The sequence below is a fragment of the Paramormyrops kingsleyae genome, chromosome 18 (assembly GCF_048594095.1).
Source record: "Paramormyrops kingsleyae isolate MSU_618 chromosome 18, PKINGS_0.4, whole genome shotgun sequence".
Taxonomy (NCBI): Eukaryota; Metazoa; Chordata; class Actinopteri; order Osteoglossiformes; family Mormyridae; genus Paramormyrops; species Paramormyrops kingsleyae.
Window position 1 is genome coordinate 14,986,493 of NC_132814.1, and position 13,555 is coordinate 15,000,047.

At 44.6% G+C, this 13,555-nt stretch overlaps 1 protein-coding gene across 1 annotated transcript in view; it reads right to left on the reverse strand.

The window, feature by feature from the left end:
* tecta (tectorin alpha) overlaps positions 1–13,555 on the reverse strand; it is a 42,214-nt gene that overhangs the window by 27,803 nt on the left and 856 nt on the right. Inside the window, exons 2-11 of the mRNA XM_023805330.2 lie at positions 11,470–11,519; positions 11,072–11,289; positions 10,357–10,415; positions 9,644–9,811; positions 8,118–8,257; positions 7,082–7,263; positions 5,966–6,222; positions 4,486–4,612; positions 3,719–3,835; positions 78–398 (exon numbers count right to left, since the gene is read on the reverse strand). Coding sequence (XP_023661098.2) covers positions 78–398; positions 3,719–3,835; positions 4,486–4,612; positions 5,966–6,222; positions 7,082–7,263; positions 8,118–8,257; positions 9,644–9,797 — 1,298 coding nt within the window. The 5' untranslated portion in view covers positions 9,798–9,811; positions 10,357–10,415; positions 11,072–11,289; positions 11,470–11,519. The remainder of the gene's footprint in view (positions 1–77; positions 399–3,718; positions 3,836–4,485; positions 4,613–5,965; positions 6,223–7,081; positions 7,264–8,117; positions 8,258–9,643; positions 9,812–10,356; positions 10,416–11,071; positions 11,290–11,469; positions 11,520–13,555) is intronic.

Consider the following 13,555-nt stretch of genomic DNA (forward strand, 5'->3'; position numbering starts at 1 on the left):
GATGGGGAGGGGGGGGGGGATGTGGAGAAAAGAAAGAGAGCTGTCCCATCCCAGCAGGAAGGGACTCAAACGGTCACTTGGATTTCGGAACCACAAGGATCTCGTCCCCGTCGCGGATGCTGTAGTTGTGCAGCGCACGGGTGCTATACTTCATTTCCTCAGGTCCGAAAGCACAGCCCACCTCCTTGTCGATGTAGTAGAGGCGCATGTTGTTGGTGGACAGCTGCACCACCGTCCTCAGCTGCTTCTTCAGTTCGGCCACCGTCTGGTCCAGCCGGATGCTCAGCACCTCCACCCTGTCCTCGTAGCGCACCTCTACTTTAGCGCGGCACCGCGGCCGCAGGTCAATGTCCGCCAGCGGGGCCAGCTTGCCGTACTTCGTCACCAGGCAGTGGTACCTTGGGGAGGGACAGGACACAAACCCAGCACTAAAACACATGAAATGTGGGACAGAGGCTTGATGTGGAGAACAACCACTTCAGCCCTCAAACTGAACTTCTTGTGCTCAAACCATTAACGCTAAAATAATGTTTTTTTAATTGTTAAAGTAAAAAATTTGCAAAACTATTTCCAAGTCACTCTGAAAAAGACAACACAGCAAATCCCACACAACAAATCACTCACTATTATTTTGCAAGATTCTACGGGTTCAGCCATCATGAAAATGCAGAGAATCATAAACAGTCGCTGTATCGATGAAAACACTGTTACAAATCCTAAGCATGTAACAACGTAAGACACCACGTACAGCCCTCCCTTTAGAGGCAGACTACGCCAAGAATCACACGTGCCTCTGTTCTGCCCCTTGCCTCAGTTCCCCGTCCCAGACTCTCTCCTTCCCTGCACTAGGTAGTCGTGAGAAAGGACCTTGCCCCAGGGGATTCTGGAGAGATAAGGCCAAAAAACGATTAAATAAAATCTAAGGGAAAGCCTCAGCCTTGAATGCCCCCTGTAACAGGTGGGTTAATCAGTGTAATTTGCCCTCCTTTCCAAAAAGGTTCTCAACAATGCAAGTCCCCGGTCTCAATTCTGCCTCGGGTTCCCGTGCAACCCTGGGAATTCTACTCAAGTCACCTCTAAGCAGTTTCCCACAAAGTGCCATTTTCAGGTTTTTTTTTTTTTTTCTTCCTCCGCTCCTTCAAACTCAGCCTCTAGAGGACGCATTTCGCATATGGCCTTTATATTGTGGTCAGAGTCATTGAACCCCTATTACATTATATATTTATTTAACGGCTGCCTCCATGGCTTCATTACACGCACTGCTAGGGTGGGGGCTACTTTATCACAATGTCTACAGGACTTCTGGCTTTTCAGAAACGTAACCGGAACCAAATAATGACTTTTAATTAAGCAATTAAGAGGTGAGGTGGAACAACGTTTGGCCTAGCCTGTGGCCTAAGAGGAGTAAAGGTCTAATTCCTGCCCTGGATAATTAATTCTGCAGTATCGACTGCATCTAACCTGAGTCCTTCAGATTTTTACTTTATCCAGAAACATTACATAAGGTGGTTTGCATCTTCAGAACATTTCTTGCATTATACATAAATAATGCATGTATATACATATATACACAAACACATACATAAAATAGGCATCAATTCTTGTCTCAATTTCCAGAGGTATACGTTCTTGGATTTTAATGTGGAATGATTTAATAACAAAATAAGCTATCAAGTTATATGTCATTTTCTATCTAGTCTTTATTTCAAAAACACTGGAACAACAAAGGTGTCCTTTACATGTCACGCTTCTTGGGTCAAACTCATTCCCTAACACCCCCCCAATTCTGCTTTTAAAAGACACCTCGAGGTCCAAGGCATCCAGGCAGCTAACTAGGGTTACCTGAGGGCAAAGCAATAGGGTGTGTGTTAAACTGTGGCTCTGTTACCCGGCTCTCCGGCCGCAGGTAAGGTGAGGTGCCCGTGACCTGCATGTGGGGCTGTGATCTTGGAGAGGAAGAGGGCGCGTAGGGCTACGCAGAAAGAGGATATCCTGCTCCTGTCTGCCGCCACCTGCAGTCCCTTAAGGCCCACCCCACTATTCCCACCTGGGAAACTGGCAGAAGGTCAAACCCCCGAAAATGCAGTTTGATGTCTGCAGGCAGTGGACACACCGTCTGCAAGCTGTACTCGAACACCTGGGAATGGCGCACTGGCTCAGAGCCTGCGTACCTCTGCTGGCTCTGGCCCGCCTACATTTCCCTACGTACCTCAGCCGAGTACGCCAGCACGGGCTGAGTCACGGCCCGGCGGAACGAACGCGCGTCTAGACAGAATGGTCAGTAAGGTCAGCTGGTCCAGAGTGAGAGACGGACGCAAGCAGTCAGGGCTACATAAAGGCAGAAATGCCAGGATGAGGAATTAGATTGGACTGGGTACTAAATGGGCGTCGGGGGGGTAAACAGGAAACAAGCTGTTAGGAGAGTGCTTTCCAGTCTGATTCAACACCTCTATAAATCCAGAAAAATAAGAGATGGATGCCCCTCCAGATTCTAACACAGATTCACATACCAAACACCCATTTTAATACCTTCCAAATACCTCCCTATCTAAGTCGGAAAAAAGGCACTTTCCCTGTGTCATAATCAATGAGACAATGTCTGCAAATATTCCTTTTGAACTGGTGCGTCAGCTCCAGTTACAAATGGAAATAGGTAAAGTGCTCAATCCCCTATGAGGAGGAGGGGGGGGGGGGGGTGATGGGGGGGGGGGAATCAGCCTGCCACCTTGTGTATCAGCTTTCTGATCAGAGTATTACTCACAAAGGAGTCATTGAGTGACCAGAGACTGGGCACATTGTCTCCCAAAGGTTAGATTCCCCAATCAGAGGCTACACTCTTGTGGCAAATCCCCTCTCTGCATTCTCATGGGGTTAAGTGGAATTTGCATGGCAAGGAAGGGCGCTCCGTTTCCCAGCCACCGAACAGCCCTTAGAATTCCTGTTAAAAGGGGGGGGGGGGGGGGTGTCCGGCCCATCTTATCACACTTTGTTGTATGGCGGCCCCATCGGTTTCCTTTTTTACCCTTTAAAGATTGGAAACTAGGACAAAGCTATAGATATACTATAGATATACTAATGAGTTAACACTATCTGCCTACCACCTATACTCAGCATGAAGACCACCATGGGAGAACCAATTTAAGTCTCAAATGTCATTTCCCCTCATGTATACACGTGTGTTTGTGTGTGCATGTACACAGCATATACACACAAAGTTAAACACCAGGTGATTGTTTGTTCAACATGCTTGGCTACATTCTGTGGTTCATGGGTCACAAAGGGCTAAGTTGTGGCACCTGTGAAATCGGACAGCGATACATATCTCAGCTTCTCCTGGAAATTACATATAGACGTAAAATACTAATAATCCAGAGGTCACATTCTCACAAACTCACACACACAAAGTCTGTGTTTTTATGAACTACTATTCTGTGTGTATCATCCATTTTCCGTAACTGTTTGTGCTGTGGTACACTGGGAGTGAGTCTCAGGAAGCACAGGACACGAGGCAAAGAACACCTGGACACATAGTTACATCTAGTGATGGGCTATATACCCTGCTGAGGTCAAACCATGACATTTTGATGATGACATCATGCGACCGTGGTAGCTTTCCAGCATAGACTAGATAGGACCATGCGGTTAGGGTACTGAACGGGCAACGCCCTGATCGTTACTAGAATAGCAATACGGAGCCCAGGTGTGCTGTGTGTGGCACCTGTAAGGCAGCTCTTCCTCAGGACGGTCCAGATGGTAGCGGATGAAGAACCTCTCAGCATCCTCCCTCTCCTCGTCTGTCACCTTGCTTCCATTCAGCACCGACACAGAGGGCAGCCTGCAAGGGGGTGCCGTGCTGCTGTTATGGACGCCCCAAACAAGGATGTGCACAGGCAATGATAGGATTTCTTTTATAAAGGGCCCATAATTCATATGGAGGTGCCAACCTTCTCATTAGCCAATGATACGTTTGGAATGGGTGAGTGACAGGGGATGGGGCATCCTGGGAACCAATCACATTTCAGCTAAAGCGAATCGCCCCTGTGGATCTGGCCTTGTATACACTCCCAGCCACGCAGCATTGGTGCCTGAGGGCCAGGGTGTGTGCAAGCAGTACTGTACATACGCTGTTGATGTGGCGGTTTTATTTACACAAATAAAATGTGAAGACAGACAGACAGATAGATAGATATAATCACCAGTTTTGTTTGTGTTATTATTCTTTAATAAGAAATATGGGGACAACAAGTCTCGAGGGGGTGGGAGGGAGGCCTAGACAGGCAGCGGCAAGGCAAATGATACTGTTGCATACCAAATTAGTTAAGTACAGGCAAACATTTGTCAGCTTTGTAATTGCTTCACAGACAAAGCCATATGAGGCAATCATCATATATGATGCGGATGCCAAGCTAAATGATCTGAAATTGAATGCAGTGGGTGGCCCTGTGTTTGTTTGTGTGTGTGTGCGGGGGGGGGGGGGGCACTTACTGTGCTACAGTGAGGCTGCGCCTCTCTGAGTTGGTGTAAGTCTGTAGTAAAGGAATTCCTAGCAGTCTCACTTCCTCCAACATGGGGAAGCAGTTCAACTTCTCTATATCCTCCCACCTGTTTAGACCTAAAAGCACACGCAAAGGAACACATCATTGTCAATTTTCATTCATGTGGAGTGTCAACAATGACTAATATTAACAAACGGTAAGGGCTCCAATTTTGCAGTAACTGATCCTGGTACATTTACAGACAAACAGGTACATTATCAATGTCTTTCATATCTCTAAACTGTCCATAGCAGTGTTCCCCAATCCGGTCAGCAGGGGCCCACAGCCGGCTCACGTTTTTGCTCCCTCCGAGCTCCCTGTTAACCAGTCCATGTTTTTGCTCCCTCCGAGCTCCCTGTTAACCAGTCCACGTTTTTGCTCCCTCCGAGCTCCCTGTTAACCAGTCCATGTTTTTGCTCCCTCCCAGCTCCTGAGCAAAAACATTGGACTATATGTGGGTCCCCAAGTAGTAGCTTGGGAAACACTGGTCTATAGATATTTTTTTCCCCTGGTACTCGACCATAAACCTCAAGCGTTTTACGTGAACGTCCGCAGGGTGACGTGGCCTAGAGTATCCATCGCTGGGCGAGTCATGTTCACAGCACTTTTGCCACAAGCTGAGCTTTTGTGGATAGTGAGTAATCACCTGCCCTTCTGAGTGGCTGATGGGAGTTAGATTAACAAAATGATACATAACAAGATTCTCAGCTACAGCTAGATGCATATCCTGTTTCGGTAAAGACTTCCTTTAAAATGCAGAGAGGGCAGGGGTGAGATTTTCCACCACTCTTGACCGCCTAACAGCTCCCCCCCCCCCACCTCACCCCTTTCTAAGCCTCCCCAAGGCACCCCAACCCCCAAAAACCCATGTGAAAAGAACGCAATCTGGTCAGCAAAGCTGCTGCTATCGCTTCGTTCATCTCTCCTCCTTTCGCGTTCAGTGGACCGGCGAGACAGGTCAAAGGAAAGCCGGCTCTGCACCTCCGGCTGGAAGGGCGCTCGGCCCGCTGCCCAGCCAAGAGAGACCCTCAGGAGGCCTTACTGTCCCACCGAAGGCCTTTCACTGAGGTGCTAGTGTACTACTGATTTCTATCGCCACTAAAAAGCAGCAACTCGCAAATCTGTGTCCGTGGCTAATAAACCTCTAGCCTTTCTTATGTTGCAATGATTTAACAATATGTTTGTTTTGTACGTATATGTTTGGTATGTATGCATAGATATATGTATAGATATGTAGATAGATATATAGACAGAATAATAATAATAAATAATAATAATACATTATTGAGAACTTGCCACGAGGCCAATGAAAAATTCTGCATATAACATACAACAATGCTGTACCAAATTGGTTCTTCATGGGCCTTTAAGGGGAACCCTAAGCTCAGCATTGGCTCATTGGCTGAAGCCTGGGCAGAGGGTGGGGCTACCTGAGTTGTGAAGATTGATGCTGCGTAGTTTAGGGAAGAGTCGATGCAGGGCATCCCCAGAGTCCTGGATGGAGGCGAGGCTGTTGTTGGCCATGACCAGTGTGTCCAGACAGGGGAACATGGCCCCAAATTTGCGCACCTCACCCCAGTCCTGCAGGTTGTTGTCAGTGATGTGCAGCAGGCGTAGCGAAGGGCAGGGCACGGCTGAGTGTGTTACAGCCTCGTACTCATTAAGGCACAGGAAGAGCTCCTCCAGCCTGCAGGGGGCGACATACCACATAAAGATGAGACTTGATAGCTTTTCGCAGCTATCTCCAAAGTCCCATATGGTTTTATCTACAGCTGAAATGTTCTGACCGGGTGCCCTCCCAGTGCTATCTACAGAACAGGGCTAAGAAGCAGGGCCACAAGTTGGCATGTTACAGTTCATATCATTTAATAACCAGCCAATACACCAAGCATTTTCCTTCCCTTATACCTAAACCCACAGCTTAGACCAGTGGTTCTTAAACTTTTTCTCTCATGCCCCCCTTTGGAAACAGAAGAAACCCCATGCCCACCTCGTATCACATTTTTAATTTATTGACATTACGTCACAAACATTGTAAAAATGGGCATTGTGAAAATGAAAATGCAAACTGTCTTTAATCAGAAGACATTCTGAAAATGAATTCACAAAATATGTGCATTCCCAGCTAGACAGACTTCGTCATCTTTCAAACTGAACAAAATGATAAACGTACGATGATGTGTTTTTGTTTTCTTTCCTGTCAGAAACCTGTCCATTCTATGCTTTAAATGCTCCCGCTGTCTGATTGACCACACATGCACTTTTCTTTGTTAATTCCTCTAATACAGAAAGGAATGAACATCAAATGTTAAGTTCTGCATTTTCTCCTGCTTATGTGTGACCCCCATAATGCCAGAATGACCCCCACGGGGGTGCAGTTTGAGAACCACTGGCTTAGTTACTAAGCCCTACTTACAACCATCAACAATGATAGTCTTTTGCAAAGTCAATTCATACCATGCTTAGTATTTATCAACCAATTAAGTATGTGCACATAGAGCTCCCACCCCCAGTATAACCCAGTGGCGGCCACCCGGCTGTCTTACTCGGGGATCTCCCTCGTGAAAGTGTGCACGGTCTCCCAGGAGACATGGGTGTTGTTGAGGACCAGTCGCCGAACCCTGACAAAGGCCTCTGCACAGCTGGCATCCAGCGGTGATTCGCTGAGGGGGTTGGAGCTCAGGTTGAGAAAGTCCAGGTTCGGGATGTTGGATACAATCTTGCTGATCTACAGGAGCAAGAAAAAAAATACCATGACGAGTGATGCCCAAATGAGTGGAGCATTCTACCAAAGACTGAGAAGGAAGGAAGAACCCAGACCTGCACTGAAGACCTCATTTATCAATCTGGTTTAACTGTCATTTTTGGTTTTCCTTTGCCATCGTTTGACATATGATTTACACATCTACTATCCTTTTGGGAATAAACCTATCGGTGCTGATCCTGCCCATACTTCCAGTGAACTACAAATGCTGTTATTCACCAGCTGTGCCAGAGAGCAATTAAAGTGAACACAGTGATGTGACTTTGCGTAGGGCCCAGTGTGACAGGTGACATGTTTTTCTCTAGCTGATCACTGATCATACACATTATCACAATCTGCAGAGACAGGCTATAACATGTGCTGGTGGGAGTTTTACTTATGTTCTGAGGACAGAAGGAAAACTGACTGGTTATCTCTCTGAACCAATCATATTATAGAGGAGGTGGGTCTAAGCAACTAGAAGAGGCAGGACCAAGACATCTGATTGGTTGATCTCGCCTCCTGTAATTTCTTGGCCCATCTCATCTAAAATGTGATTGGTTCTCTCTCGGAACCAATCATTTTTCATTCTGCCCTGAGAACAGTTTTGTGTAAGTAAAACTCCCACGAGCACAACGCAACCATATTCCTGTGTTTTCACAGTGGGTGACACTGACTGATTTTCCTTTTTTTTTACAGATCTGTTTCAGATCAACTTTTAAGTGTTAAGCACTTAACACTCAAGAACAAAGCTGCTCCTGGTGTTTGATGATTTGCTAAGGATTTCACTGCCAACCTGATCCCACGGGTGCTTGCCAAGGTCGAATTTGGCTTCTCACCTCATGCCAGTCCTGCAGCTTGTTGTTGGACAGGTCCAGCTCTACCACATGGGCGCAGAAGGCCGAGATCTCAGCCTCATCTCCGGCACGGCTAATGCCACACCCATTGAGCACTAGGATGCTGGGAAGGTTCAGCCGATCTATAAAGGAGTGGAAATAAAATGGAAAGACTCTCATCCACAATGATCCTCTCCTGTTCACTAAAACTCGTGCTTTTACACATTTGTACGTGTGAATCAATTAAACACCTGGAAAAATGCCCTCATTTTTTATGTCCCAATGAAATTATGTACCATTTTTTAGCCATCATTGTGAAGTGTTAACAGAAATATGACAAAACTCAATAGTCATTTTCACAGCATTTCACGTCGCTTGTGTTAACGTAACAACTGGCAGACAGTTCTACAAATTCCATGGCTACAAATGTAAGGCTTGACACAGTCATCCAAGATGCTTGAATACGGAATGCTACAGGAAGTTGACATAAGCGTCACATATACTATATGGTGTTACTGTGCTATATGAACGGTGGAAACGTTTTTGTTCCAACAGCATAAACCCTGTGGAACAACAAAGGACAACAATCCACAATTTGTTATCATGTAACATTTCTTGCCGTTCAAACTCAAATTCAAAGTGTTTGGGCAACAGTGGATTTATACTAGGGCTGGGCGATATCACATCGATAGTATATCGCTCATGCGTAATAATCACCACCCTGGTCAGGTGACAGACGAAGCATTTGGCCGGATGCCAGCTTTTCGGTGAAATACGGACATTAATTTACGCCCGTATGTTGGTAAGAGGATTAGTAGTATGGCTTAAATATTAATGAGATGCGTTTTGTGATACCCAAAAGTTAGTAATCTGTATAAACTTTATGTTTCTTAAATTTGATTATCGGAGCAACATAATACTGTTTTGGCATACTACGGTTTGGTATACTACGGTTTGTATACCTCAGTGCAATATGCACTGAAGCTGCGGTGAAGAAGAGCAGCCACAACATCTTTTAAAAGAGGAGACCTTCTGGATAAACAACGTAAAAAGACGTTGGCGGTGTGGTGGTACTTTTTGCAGTTCAAAGTCTGACACATTTATGAAACATAAGGATATGCCGTATTTATACTAATAATGACTTTTGGGCGTCATACAAAGCCTCATTAATATTTTAGCCATACTACGAAACTGCTTAAATTGTGGGCGTAAATAAATGTCCGTATAGCACCGAAAAGCTGCCGCATGGCCAAATGTTGCGCCTGTTATCTGAAGCCCTGGTGATTATTGCGCATGCGCGATATAATATCGCCCGCACCTAATTAATACACAGATGATACTGTCCATATAAGGCTTATTTTCACTGTAGCCTCTGAAACGCTGCACCATGAGTGGTTCAAGTACTGCAAAGAAGATAAAACTCAAAAAATAGACCTGGCTGGTCCAGAGTCCACAGCTCTAAAAATGAACCAGCTCTACCAAGGCCCAGATCGTATAACGCTCCAGCCAGCGGTGTTGGCAGGTCTCACCTTTCATAGGTGAACCTTGAGGACCCATTGGCACCACTACCCCGACGCCAGGCCCTCTGCGGTACGGGAAATTCTCCGGGCTGTACTTCTCGCTGATCACCTCCATGAAGGTCCGGCCCTCATCTTCGGGGGGATCCATGGCGCCCTCCCACATGGCCTCTCCGTCGTCTAGGTTGGGATTGGGAAGAGACCAAAAATCACAGATGTTATCCAGTAAGGCTGACATCCCAATCCCTGCACAGGACCACCCCAAGATTCTTACAGCTGCTAGTATTCCATGGCTCCTACCAATGGAAAACAGAGCTTTTTTTTCTCCAGGAAAACACCATTTTACACAGAACACTATATTCCTCAATAATACGATTAACTAACATCGGACATAAAACCACTACAGACCTCATACTTCACAGGCCAATTCAATTAAAATACTGACAAGCTTAAATAAAAAACAAAAAATGCGCGTCTTAAGTTTCCCAAAAGGAGCGACACGGGGAGATGAATCAGCCCCTGTTCAATGTGGAAATCAGAGGAAGGGTAGATGAATCAAATCACAGGCAGTATTAAAAAGTGCAACTACATCCAATACCAAGGAGTGGAGTTATGTTGCGGGCAGTAAATAGTCTACACTGCAAACATACCAGGGGTGAGCATAGCAGAATTTCACCTGCTTTATTCTTTCTAAATGTAAAACAACCCAGGCCGACCTTTCTCACCTGCGGGTGGAGCAGCGTCCTGCTTCGCTGGGCTCACCGTCAAAGCCTGCCTAGCCTCCCTGCGGAAGAGAGAACTTTTGTTCGTGACGTGGCTCCAGTCCCCTGGAGCCGGAACTGCAAAATCCTCTGGCTGATACAATTATAACACCTGACTGACACCACCTGAGATGGACTAATTAAGATGTTAAACACCATTCATCCATTTATTACTCGGTGTATTCTGCATTTCTGTATCGCTCATCCCTTTGAGCTTTTTGCAACCATTTTTTTCTGTTTTTATGTCACTCCATCTATATGCTTTATATTCCTGAAGATTATGAGTGCCTTCAGGTTTTGAAAAGCGCTGTTCAAATCCAATGAATAATAATAATGATATAATTAACAAAAATACTGTATATATTGTAAATAACAATATTGTTGTTGTCATTATTATTATTATTATTATTATAAAAACACTTTAAAACTGGATTTTGACTTGAACCATATTCTGTTCCTGATTTTTAACTAAAATCTCTCCTGATGTCTAACTGCAGCATTTATTTTTAACCAGTCTGCCTTCAATAAATCTTTACCAGCCTCTATGTGGAGTAATATCACCTTTGAGCCCACAGATATATGCATTTAACATCCAGTTCTGCTGACCGTACAGTATCATAACGATGTGTGTAATCTCCTACCTCTAAACATGCGCAGGGATAGACCGGTGTCACCTTACCCTGTGAGAGGGCAGCCGCAGAGGGAGGCAGTGAGCCCTGACCGCTCCGTGGTTCCCTCCGAAAGTGACCTTTTCCAGCGGCAAGGCACCGTGAGGCTGCCCGGCAGCCCAGCTGAGCAACACGGACTGAAATCCCGCGTGGATCCTGCGTGGTTCTCCGTGTACTGTGGCCACGCCTGAGCTGTGCACCTGTCACATTACACACACCACTGGATGTACTGGGTGTGTCACACAGAGACAAAATAGAAATACTAAAATGTTTATACTCATAACTCAAAAATCCCATTTTAAATATTCAAACACCCTTGTAAAAAAAGAATCTTGTGACAGATCACAGCAGCATGCTGTCAGCCATCTCTTACGAAGACTCGTGTCATTGACATGAACTGGTGAGGTACCTGCGGCTGACTCTTTAGCTTCTGAAGGGGCTTTCTGTGTCACTTGGGGCCTGCGGAAAAAGAAAGCCGGCACATCCAAAGTCTTAATTCTCTAAATGTCGAAAGGAGCTTCAAATCTGTGCAGCCGTTTAATCTGAGTATGGACGATTGGAAGAATACAAAACAGACACCCTCACAGAATTGATACATCTGTTGATTGCAATTCTTTTATTCATTTTTCACTAAGCTCTACTTGTTTTCTTCAAAGAAAAATAAATCACTTAACAAAAGAACGTTAAAGATAATAAAAGTCCCATCAACAATCAGGCTTATCAGTCTCATCCTTCTATCAGGCCCTAGTTTCATCTCTCGCCAGTCTGCGAAGAGGAACTGGGCCTTCGTCACCCTGTCCGGATTGAGCTGAAGTCCTGTGTGGACAGCCCCCTTTCAGGTGCTCCTGTGAAGTCCTATCGAAAAAGGTGTCACTGACCAGGAGCCTCTGATGTTCAGCCCAGTCTGTTTGGTTTCACCTTCCGACCGAGTCCAAAGGACAGGCGTTAACTAACAAGCCATATCAAATGTGAGTATTTTACTGAAAGTGCACTCTGATTTGTGACAACTCCTGCTGCGAAAAACTGAACAAACAGATTCCCTGTTCTAGAAGATTCTGTGGGTGCTGATGAGCGCTGAATGAAGACACATTGTTTGCCGTTGGCTCCTTTAGAAATCTATATTTAAAGACACTGTCCTATTTCATAGAGGACACGAGCTTTCTCTGTTTTTCTCGCCCTTGAAAGTATTTTTTGCTGACAAGTTGTAACTAAACATTGACCTCTAGCAAAGAAATATACCATAAGCAAATGGGGAACACTTTTACTCTATAAGAGATTACAAAAGCCAGGAAGCCAATAATGTCTTGGAACAACAAAAGAAACTTTTTAGCTAAACCTTCCTGCTGGGTGACAACCTTACAGACCTGCCACCACAAAACAGGAGCCATCAGACTAACCATTGCCATGACAATAGAGTGTTTTACTCTTTTGTCATGTATTGTTTGTCAGATTCTTGGTTGCTATGGGTGTTTCGATAGAGCTACAAGCAAAAAAATTAAAAGTTAAAACTGAATGGAATGACTAACCAAAGATAAATAAATAATATTTTAAAATACAACATTTAAAAGTATTAATCATTAGCAAGTGGGGTGTATAATTTTGACTGCACCATCATCACGTGATAATTAAACCACTTACTTACTTCTATCGTTAACCTTTACGACTGCAGAAAGTCTGCATTTACAGCGGTATTTCTGCCAGTTCCAGTATTGAAAATGCTGCTCTTCGAGATAGATCTGCCATGGTCCGCTGGTGTGAAGGACGTTTATTTTTAACTACCCCATTGTTTATCCCCGGAACATTTTTTAAAACACACACGCTTCACGTTTAAAATTCAAAACTTACAGTGTAAATGCTACTATTTAAATTTAAACGTTATTTGTTTTTATTTACAATAATAATCCGAACCAGTGATAAAAATATCTAGATCACTTTACGTAAAATTCCCGAAAGGCGATACAGCGCCCCCTACCCGCAAACATGTTAATTTGCACGCAGGAATGCGGTTCTTGGTAATACAGTGTTTTGAAACTTACGATGTATTCAGTGATACGGTCACCAGCCGTCAGCATGTCAGATACTTGTATTCGAATTAGAAAATATATATTTCGTTAAAGATCGCTGAAATGTATTTGATAACAGTGGTTTCTAAGTCTGTTTAAACAGTGTAAACCGGTTGTCATTAAAATTCCCCTAGCAACGACAAGGTTTCGATCACCAAATGTCAACTTCATAAACGCTTCATATACAAACTTACCAAGGTTTCCAAAGAAGTTTCTTTGTGGATCTGCCCGATAAGAATAACACAACATCTACAAACCATATATACCCACCTTGCACTGTATTTACCTCTTGATTTGCAAAGCACAATTTAGATTTAGCCATAAAACGAGACAGTGTTACTGATCTTAATTAGCTGCAACTGCACATTTTTTGTTTACTTGAGAAGGTACACCGAAATGCTTTTACAAATTTCAGAAAATGGCCGCTAGGTT